Below are 10,799 nucleotides of genomic sequence, written 5' to 3' on the forward strand. Positions count from 1 at the left end.
ACCCATCCCTAAATCTAAAGCACTTGCAGGTGGAATAGTATTGGCATGATTGGCTTAGACTAATCATTTGAGTAGAATAAATATTGAGAAGTCAAACTGTAAAACCACCTAGGTGACAAGATTGCTAATGGCCAATCAATAAAAAAGCAAAGTTTAACGGACTAATCCAGTTCTGATGCAGCCCACTAACATATCCAGCTGGGGACATTCTACCTGGAATCCCGACAACTCCTTCTGCAATGGACAGACTGGAGCCAGCAAAGCTACACAGGAAAAGATTGTAAATGTCTATGTGGCTGATTCTTAGCTCTGGCACTAGAGTTCTAAACCTTATGTAAGCTGTCTCTCAATGTTATAGTAGCCTTTGAATAAAAATGACCCTTCAGTTGAGGACAAGCCAGTTAATTTCAACTAAATTTGAACCCAGCTAAGATTAAGACACCCCGAAAATAAAAGTACATCCATTGGGTAAAATTTCAGGAATCAATAAAGTCATTAATTTAACATATAGCTTTATATAAGAAAATACTTTGAGTCCAAGGTGGAAATCACAACTAATTTTAATAGTATTTACCCTTACCCATCTGGGATTCGTAGCCCATGTAGTCCATTTGAACCCTCTTTCAGGGCTCCTTGGGTATTCTCCTCATCACCTGTTCTGAATGTTAGTGGCAAAGAGAACATTGTTTGGGCTCACATTCAGTCAGTCCTTTCACTAAGCAGTGTCTGGATTTTATCTTCCAGATCCTCTGTCTCTGAACAACATTCACTCCACGGGGCTTTTTTTTATCCTTTTTTCTTTGCCAGAATCATAAGCTTTCTTAGGTCAGGAACTATATAAAAGTAACTTCATTTTTGTTTCTTCCAATGCTTTTATTTTTCATTATAAAATATGTATAACATAAAATTTACTATTTTAATGATGTTTAAGTGTACAATTCAGTGGTATTAAGAATATTGACAATGTGGTTCAACTATTGCCACTCCATGCTTCCAGAAATTTTTCATTATCTATCCCTGAAAATTAATCAATCTAATGAGGGTGCTAATATCATGCTAATTTTTATCAAGGTTAGCCCAAGTCATAGTAATTATCCTTTTAGATAAACTAGTACCATCTTCTTGTTAGGAGACCTGTGTAAGTGCAAAATAACTCTAAGTTCAAAGCAACACCCTTTAAAGATTTACCATGTATTTAGATGATATGATTCACACCACTTTCTGGTGGAGAAGTTCAAATTATTCACAGTAAAGAGAATGCAATCTTACAAAGTTTATAGCAGCACCAAATGAAGACAAATGGCTTCCCTCAGAATACAAGATTCTGCCATCTAATTCACACAGAACCTAAGAAACTTTTCATAATTAGGCAGTAATTCACAATAGATCTATCTCTGAGGCATTCGTTGCTTTAATAGATGGCTTATCTTTCTCTTTAAAGACAATGAGCCCCAAATAAAAAGACTCCTACATTTAATAACTGAAAATACACAAAATCCAATATGTATTTCTATTCACCAGAGCTACAAAGCATAATTGCCATCAGAAAATTCTGTAATAAAATTTGCATTCACCTCTCCCCCTACTAATCTTATACTTATCAGTATACTAACAGAGTAAAGTAATTCCACTTTTTGGAGTTACTCTAAGCACTAGATATAGTTGGATTTTCTGAGAATGAAATGTTTACATTTTATGACAAAGAAGTTGACTATGAGCCTCTTCCCTTCTTTCAAGGACTCACTTCCGATGTTTGCCTCCATATTGGATAACTGTAGCACCATGAGAAATACAATACATGTATTCTTTTAATATATTACAGAGTTTTATCAAGAATTTCTGGAAAAGAAAACATTATGTTGTTTGTATAGTTAGAATAATTTTAATAACATACAAGTCAGTAATTTTATATTTAAGCAGGGAATATGACTGGATTAAATACAAGTATAACTTCTAGCTACTCATATCCCATAGTTGACAGGCCAAACAAGATATGATAAAAATGTTATCTTAAAACGTATAAGTTATGATGGTTAGGTTCAACAATTATTTATAAGGGACTGCAGTGGACTCCTTAAACTGAACTTTAGTGATTTCTTCATTTGTATAAGAGCATAAAAAATCCAGGGTCTCATTTCATGATAGCACATCTAGAAATTCTTCTAAGAATGCAGAAGACCCTGAAGAGGCTGTATTGTGATGCCTGAAACAGATTCACAGCTGATTTGTGCCAGAAAAGGGGACACTTTAGGAAAGTCATCAGCTGTTATGGGGTTCCTTTTCCAGGTAAGCTGTGGTACACATCTCCATTACACACTGCAGTTGCCAGCATTTGTGTTACATCAGTCCTGTTTGGACAATTTTGTTTCTCATTGCCCTTTTTTCTTTATATTAAGATGAACATCAACCTTATATAAGCACCCATACAACAGCCCTGTTTATTATTAAAACATTCCTTATGTTTAGGTAACTCCTTGAAGATGTGTGGAAAGTCATTTTAATGTTTCCATTGAGTTATTTCCAAATTACATTGTAAAGATTATTTTTTCCAATGCTGGAAACTACTTAGTATCATCAATAGTGTATAGGCTCTTATGAGCTTTCATAAAAGATTAAGTCCCTTTATTTACTAACAATGACCCTGAACAGTTCAGCCTAGGTCTTGAGGTGCATATTCTTTTGGGGCTCCTCAATCCTATCCTCATATTTGCAATGTGGTAATAGAAGACAAAATAGGAAATTTTTTTTTTTTTTTTTGAGACAGTGTCGCTTTGTCGTCCTGGCTAGAGTAGAGTGGGATCATAGCTCACTGCAACCTCAAACTCCTGGGCTCCGGCGATCCTCCTTCCTCAGCCTCCCAAGTAGCTGGGCCTACAGGTGTGCGCCACCACACCCAGCTAATTTTTTCTATTTTTAGTAGAAATGGGGTCTCGCTCTTGCTCAGGCTGGTCTTGAACTCCTGAACTCAAGGGATCCTCCCTCCTTGGCCTCCCAGAGTGCTAGGATTATAGGCATGAGCCACCACACCTGGCCAGGAATTTTTTTTTAAATACCTTAACCTTTGGTCGTTAGAATTCTAGTAGTGCTCAAGTTATAAAATGGAGAATATTTATTTTTACATTGAGTAACTCACACATTCCTTCTTAACAGGGAAAAAAAATACTTGTCTGAAAAGAAATATACTAACTCATTATTTGTATTAATATTGAAAATAGTAGAACATGTCTGAGAATGTCTTTTCAAAGGCTGCTTAGGGATAGAAATCTGAATTAAACTTTGGAATCTCAAACATCTGAACGACATTGCACTGATAAGCAGAAAAGCAAATAATGCTGACATGAGATATTCTACATTTTCTCCTATGGCTTTTATGACTCTTGAACGGAGACTAGTGACCACTAAAACCACAGATTTATACTAAAGAAGTGTTTTCCCCTTCTCTCTTCTTTTGCGCTAAGAAAGCTCTGTGTAAATGCTTTGATTCCCTCATGATACTGATGGGACTTTTTCTCTACTGTGTCTTTTCCTATGTCTAAAAAGATTTGAGCTCTGACTAAAGGCTTTACCACATTCGTGACACTTGTAGGGTTTTTCCCCCGTGTGGATTCTTCGATGCTGAATCAGAATCGCGCTTCGGCTGAAGGCCTTTGCACACTCGTCACATGCATAAGGTTTCTCTCCACTGTGGATTCTCCGATGTAAAATAAGGGCTGAGCTCTGACTAAAGAGTCTTCCACATTCATCACACTTGTGTTGTTTTTTTCTAGAGGGGTTTCCCTTTCTTCTTTCAAACCTGCCATCTTGTTCACAGGCTCCTGTATATGTAGAACTCTGGGAGGCATTCATATGAAGGGTGTTAGAGGCATCGTAATGCAGTTCTGTGCCTGAAGAAGTCTTTTGTCTTAAAGCTGATTTTACATTTATATTATTGGTGTCTTCCTCTGAAATAATAAACAGAAAAGCAAATGTTATCAGTTCTCTGCTCAGAAAGAAAGGGAAATAGAATGTTCCAAATCAAATATATATGGATTAATTATTAGCTAGCTTGTTTGTAAAACATCACCATGTGGAAGGTGGAGATCATAAGGCAAACAGAAAGGTTTACATACTGAAGAAGCAGTCAACTCTAACACTGCAAAGCTCTATGGAAAAGGCAGGATGGTAAGCAGGCATAAAAAGATATTTCAGACACTGAAAAAAGTCTGGAAGAAAGAGCCTAAGAGATGAGGAATGACTGGAGAGGTAGACGAGCAATTGGAAGAAGAATCAAATGTGGCAGTGGGAATAATAAATAAGATTTAGCACCACAGTATCAATAAAACAAAAACTTAATAATGATAAATGAATCAATAATTGAGCAATGAAATGATCTGAAGAAAGCCAAGGGTTCAACAAAAAGGAATACAGAAACCAAAGTCAGGAAATACAAGTTAGGCAAATAAAGGAAGGAATAGAGACCAGGAAAACTGGCACCTCAAAAGATCAAGGGTAGCACAGAGTACCCGTCATGAAAAACCTATACCCCATACGTATTGTATCGTACCGGTCGAGTGGCTAAGTTTGTTGTCTTATTTTGTATTACATTTAATGTCTATGAAAAATGTCCCTGGCTGCTTATGGGCTGTAGCCACTCGGATGGCCACAAATCTGGCTCAATGCAGAGGGCCTTCTGATTCAGGGTGCCTGAAGCTCCAGAACTGCTAACTCAGATGCGAATGTGCCAATTTAATTTGGAGCCATTATCTGAAGGAATGAGTTCAGTAATCCTCGTGGTGGCATTTTAATTGAAGCTGCTGAAAGACGGCAGTTTAAAATGAGTCTGTAAAAGCAAAGTATAGCAGTTTTGAACATGACTGAGGACATGATTTGGCTGGGGCTGGCAGTGACTGCTAGGGGTACCTTTACCTGAAGTAATTACATAAATGAGACTAAAAGGAACCCAGAGTGCGGCTGATGACATGTGACCCTCTGGTGCATATACAGTTATTCAAAATGAATTTAAAATTTCTTGTATTCAGTCATAAATATGGTATCTCAGTCCATTTTTTGTTGCTTATAATACTTAAAACTAAGTTATAAAAGAAGAAATTTATTTCTCATAGTTATGGAGGTTGAGAAGTCCAAGGTTGAGGGGCTGCATCTGGTGAGAGCCTTCTTGCTACTGGGGACTCTCTGAAGAGTCCTGAGGCACCACGGGGCATTTCACGATGAGAGGCCTGAGCATGCTAACATGCTAGTTTGGGTCTTTCTTCCTCTTCTTATAAAGCCCATACTTTCATTCCCATGATAACTCATTCATCATTAGCCCATTGATCCATGAATGAATTAATCCACTCACAAGGGCAGAGCCCTCATGACCCAATCACCTCTTAAAAGTCTCACCTCTCAATACTACCACATTGGGGATTAAGTTTCAACATGAGGTTCAGAGAGGACAAATATTAAAATCATAGCATAAGGCATATTCATTTATTTATTATTACTGGTTTAAGTAGAAATCACTTTACAAATGGTAAGGATTTTGTCTCAAATTCATTTTTGATAGCTCATATTCCAAAGTGACCTCGATGTTCAGTCATTACTATCAAAATTCTGGCAACAGTTAGTGCCTTCAAAGCAGAGACCAAAGTCATCTTCAGAAGCTTTGATAAGATGCAACTCAGTACCACAGAAATCATGTTGTGGCCTTAACAAATAGTTCTATTATTCTATCACAGGATTCTGATTCTCTCTGCCTTGTATTACAAGATTCTGGGCCCTTTGCTTTCTGTTTCAGATTTCTATGCATCTTTAAAAAAATGTAGGAGAGGCCTCTCCATGAGGACATTCACAGGTAGGATGTTGTTCTTGCCAACACTAGGAACTCAGGACCTGGATTTGAGCCTGATCACTTCTGTAGTCACCACCATGACAACCTGCTGAGGCTGGGATGGTTTCCCTTCCTCTCCTGACAGAGTGTGAAAAGGCTTTCACTTCTCTCCTAGGTAAGCCAAGACAATTGCTAGACTGAAGGTGTTTAAGTGCTCACTACAAGCCTTTTGGGAGCTCACCCTTACTTGGTACTGGCCAAGTAAGGGTGAGCAATCTTTCCTCAACCTCCCTTTTACCAAAATTCCCTTGGAAAAACTTTAACCTTGCTTAAATATCAGCCACCCCTAGAATAAAAAAGCAATGCTGGTGAGGAGAGGAAGAGATCCTCTCAAGTGGGATTTGCCTCTTAATCTCTTGCTCCCATTTTATGTAGAATGATCATCTAGGAGGGTCTCTGCTCAATTGTCACTTCATCAAAGAGGCCTTCCTACCACCCTTTCCATATATAAGACCCTATCACCACCACATCTATCCCCCTTATTCTGCTTTGTTTTTTTCCACAGCACTTATTTTTTTTAGCATCTACAATGTAAGACCAGATTGCTCTGCCAGCCATTTTGGAGCACTTTTGTAGAAAGTGATGCAAAGAGCAACAGAGGCTGGTTGAGGATGTGAGGGAGTAGAGAGATGTACTCAAAGCACTGTGAGGTAGCAGTCATCTTAGGAGCAATATGGGCAACTTCACTACTAGATCCCACCAGTAACTGAGCAAACAGCTACGCAAAAAATGATGATGCAGATCAGTGGTTTCTAGACTCTGTACCTTGGATTCCCACTGAAGGACCTCAGGGGCTGCCCAAAGGTAAAGGGGGTAGGGATGAGGCTGAGTTGGAGGCTTTGTGGGCTGGGACTGCTTGCACGTGCTTCAGATAGAGTAGCTACGTTGCCATCTGTTTTATATATTGGAACTCCATGTACAATCTCATTTGAGAAAAGGATCATGCTGTTTTAAAAAGGTTTGAAAACTCTTATGGAGATAATGTCAAGGATTTAAAATCTTAAGATTTTATAAGAATCTATGAAAAAGAAGTAAGAACAAAATACTGAGCATGTTCATTTGGTAAGACAAGTAACAGTGGAAGTTCCCACAGTGAGGAGGAGGTGAGAAGTGAGATTTGAGACCTCTTGCATAAGATGGCCTAGATGTGTGCAGTGGGCTAAGGCCCTCTTCACCTCCCACCATAAACTGAATCCTGTCCCCTCACCAGTTGGTCTTAAGGAGTGCAGTTCCCCTGATGCCCACTGCAGCTGCTTCTTCACAGGCTTGAGCTGGCTACTCGGTAACTCCTCGGTCATTTTCCAAGCTGCAAGCTTCTCTGCAATCACATCCTTTCTTCGTTCAAAAAAGAAGACCTGAAATAGTTAGGCATAGTTGAGGCTAAAGAAGGGAATCAGGTTAGGAGTTGAGAACAAAATAACAGAGAAAAAACTATGTAGAATGTATCCTGGACACAGGAAAAGGGAGGAATAAAGTAGAGCCACCTTCTATTTTCTGGGACACCCATGAGTATATTCACTAGCCTATACATCCAGTTGTGCTGAGTGGGAATACAACGTGATAGCCTTACCCCCAGTGATGTGCGCATGCTCCTGCTCAGCCTGGTCGTTCTTACCTGTTCAGGCCCATCAAGCTCTCTCTCCACATCCTCCAGCACATTCACAGCTTCCTCTCCACTCTTTGGACAATGCTTCTGCACGCAGGCCTGCAGCTCTTCTGGAAGGATAGCCAGGAACTGCTCCAGCACCAGCAGTTCTAGAATCTGCTCCTTGGTGTGTACCTCTGGCCTTAGCCAGAGATGACAAAGTTCCCGGAGCTGGCTCAGAGCCTCTCGGGGCCCAGGTGAATCCTGGTAGCCAAACTGTCTGAACTGCTGGCGGAAGGTCTCTGGGTTGCAGCAGCTGCTCCAGTGGGGGCTAGAGTCCAGATCACAGGCCTGTTCTTCCTCTTCCATCTTCACCAGCAGAATCCCATCAAGCTCCTCTGAAGTTTGTGTAAGGAGTGTTGATGACTCTCTCAATTTTGCAGACATTTTGACTGGCAATAGCCCAGTACTGCTAGGCTTAAATCCTCAAGGAGGTGGAGCTCTCCTTATGAACACTTCTTAAATATGATTAAACAAGAAACAAGTGGAAACAAGACAAAGAACAAATGCTTCTAAGAACAAAACAACTAAGATTAGAGACATAGGACAGTACAGGAAATAACAGCCTTAATATAAACATAAACCATGCTTTCAAAGAATACCTCTTTCTTTAAGAGAACCAAAGAGCTAAGACTCCTTAATTCATATGCATGACTAATTCCCAATTTATTCTGAAAACCATGCCCACGAGGCTACTAAGTATTACAATAAGAGATCAGCCAGGATTGCATAGGAGCTCCCAGAGAATGAAAATAAGGGAAGCCTGATTTTCAAACAGCTATGACTCAGGAGCAGGTTCAAAGAGCCAATTAGTTTTATCTAGTCTGCTGAAAGGAGATCAAAGAAATAATCTCATGACAGTACTTCTGTGAGGATTTTTTTCAACATTTACTAATTGCTAAAACATTATTTTGACATTAAAGGAACCAGTCAGAAGAAAAAAGCAATCACATATTCCTCCATCTCAATGTATTCCTACTTTTCATAATTGCTTCTACTTTCCATCCATAACGTCTATATTATTTATTTATCTCCTTACAGTAGAATATTTAGGTGGTTTCTAATTTTCACTATTACAAATAATGCTGGGAGGCACATCTTCATGAATATACTATTTTTTTCTTTTCAAATTATTTCCTTCAAGCAGTGGCAAATTCTGTCTTGTTATCTATTAGCAAATAAGTTGCAAAAGAGACTGTATCAATTCACAGTGCCACCACCAACAAAGTGATTTGTAAGGGCAACGATTTCTCCAAGTATTATTAGCTTGTTAGCAGGAAAGGGGTGGGGAAGACTCTTAGTGCCATTTTAGTATATGTATCACCCATAACTAATCAAATTTTTAAAATTGGGCAGTATGATAGTGGTTATACAAGTTCAGCAAACGATAACTAAGTTAAAAAAATTTTTTCCTTGTTATGTAACCTTAGTTTGATTTTATTGTTTCACTTCACCAAACACTGTTGTAGGCATTGTAGATACGGCAGTGACTTGAATAAAGCCTGTGCTTTCATAAAGCTTATGTTAAATTATAAATGATACAACTATGATGCAAATAATAGCAGTCACATACAGAATTTACTATATGCCAAGCACTGTTCTAAACATCTTAATAAATATAAACTCACTAAGATCTTCATAAAAGCCCTAAGGTATTTTTATCCCCATGTTGTAGGTGAGGAACCTGTCTCAACAAAGCCAGACACCCCGGCCAAAGGCGCAGGGCTGGGGTCTGAATCCAGGCTGTCCACATTTATCCACAGTGCTGTGTGGTCAAGAGGCTGTGCTGTGCTGTCTCCAACGCTGCTCTCAGTTCTAAACTGAGATGAGGGAACCAAACCCCCAAGAGCGCACGATGACCTAGAAGGAACAGGGTCCCTGGAAGGGAGGCTTTGCCCTGAGCACTAGATCGAGGGCTCTTTCGGGAGAGGAACGACTCTCTGCTAAACCGCTCCGGCGGTGGGCCCGCAGTGTGAGGCCAGCCCACGGCGCGGCGTCCCTTCCCGGCGGGGGGCGCGGGGGCGCGCGTGGGTCCGGGGGGACTGGCGGGTGGCGCGGGGGGAAGGGCGAGGGGAAGCGGGGAGCGGAGGGCAGCGAGAGGCGGGCAGGTGCGGGGCGAGGAGGCGGGTGTGGAGAGGGGCTGCGCGGGCGCGCGGAGGGAGCGGTGGCGCCGAGGTCCAAGCCTCCCAGGCCCCCGCCGGGTGACGACCAATCATGCCCGCGGCCTAGGCTGCCTGACGAGGCCTCGGCTCTCACCTCCCGACGGGGAAGGACCTACCCGGCGCTGCCGAGGAGAAACGCGGGACGAGCCCGCTCTCAACTGCTTCCGGTCCCGGCGGCGGGGTCGCGGCGGGCCCGGAACGCGGCAGCGGTTGCCATGGGGACGAGTCTCGCTGCCTGCAGAGGGAGCCAAGGGCTGGGGACGGCCGTGACGGGTGCTGCTCTGCTCAGCAAACTAGCTTGGGTACTTCTCAGAGTACCGCGTTATTTCATTTACTCTTTCGGTAACTACGGTCATTCCCATTTTGCAGAAAATAAACCGAAAGGCCCGGTGACTTGCCCAAGTCACAGGCAGGGGAGCCTGTTGTGCTTTCAACTGCTGAACACAACTTCACCTAATAACCACTCTAACCGCGTTGAAGCTCCTGCCGCTCGCCCTCAAGACAGTAAGTCCAGAGGCAAGGTGTTGGACAGAGGAAAGCAACTTCTATTCCGCGAGCCGCAAACTGAGACGATGGCGGACTTGATGTCCCAAAGAACCATCTTAAGTTGGTGTGAACTTTAGGCTCATTTTCCTCTTAAGGGAAGGGAAGGTGGCCTGGCGGGGGACGGGGGATGCTGGATTGCGAGGGGTGACCTAGGACTGCAGACATCTGGGCATCAGCGAGGGCCTGAGGAGGTTGTGAAACTTCTTTGCTCTTGGTCAGTTAACTTTGGAGGCTGAAGGTCAGGATGCTCCTAAAAATCGCTAACGTAGCGTTGGTACTTGTGTGTATGCCTTTCTTATCTCCCCGGCAGTTAGCATGGTTGTCACCTATCTTCTAGCCTGCTGCAGAGCTCAGCAGACGCTTTTCGCCTAAAGGATACTACTGCAGGGGGTCAGAAGCAAAATGGAGCTAGTCATTTTGCTTCCCTTCCAAGGTGGCTATACTCCAATTATTGACGTTTTAAGGGACAGGGGAAAAAAAAAACACCCATGTTTTCACAGGACATAATGGCCCTTAAGGTAAGAACCTGCCTACACGCATATTTTGTCACCGATAGTTACATATATATTTCTGTTAC

At 41.7% G+C, this 10,799-nt stretch overlaps 1 protein-coding gene across 3 annotated transcripts; it reads right to left on the reverse strand.

Annotated features, from left to right (window-relative positions):
* Positions 1–881: 881 nt before the first annotated feature.
* Positions 882–9,854, reverse strand: ZNF396 (zinc finger protein 396). 3 transcript variants are annotated; one of them, XM_045527199.1, is made up of 4 exons: positions 7,485–8,936; positions 7,077–7,224; positions 3,597–3,941; positions 882–2,714 (listed from the first exon to the last, which is right to left on the reverse strand). In XM_045527199.1, the coding sequence occupies exons 1-4, from the start codon at positions 7,899–7,901 to the stop codon at positions 2,656–2,658; spliced, it is 969 nt and encodes a 322-aa protein (XP_045383155.1). In that variant the 5' UTR covers positions 7,902–8,936; the 3' UTR covers positions 882–2,655. The 3 variants fall into 3 exon arrangements, with proteins under 3 accessions (XP_045383155.1, XP_045383153.1, XP_045383154.1); XM_045527197.1 differs by lacking the exon at positions 882–2,714 and adding an exon at positions 9,793–9,854 and having other exon boundaries at positions 2,984–3,941; positions 7,485–7,972; XM_045527198.1 differs by lacking the exon at positions 882–2,714 and having other exon boundaries at positions 2,984–3,941.
* Between the last annotated feature and the right edge of the window lie 945 nt (positions 9,855–10,799).

Source organism: Lemur catta, chromosome 16 (genome assembly GCF_020740605.2).
Source record: "Lemur catta isolate mLemCat1 chromosome 16, mLemCat1.pri, whole genome shotgun sequence".
Taxonomy (NCBI): domain Eukaryota; kingdom Metazoa; phylum Chordata; class Mammalia; order Primates; family Lemuridae; genus Lemur; species Lemur catta.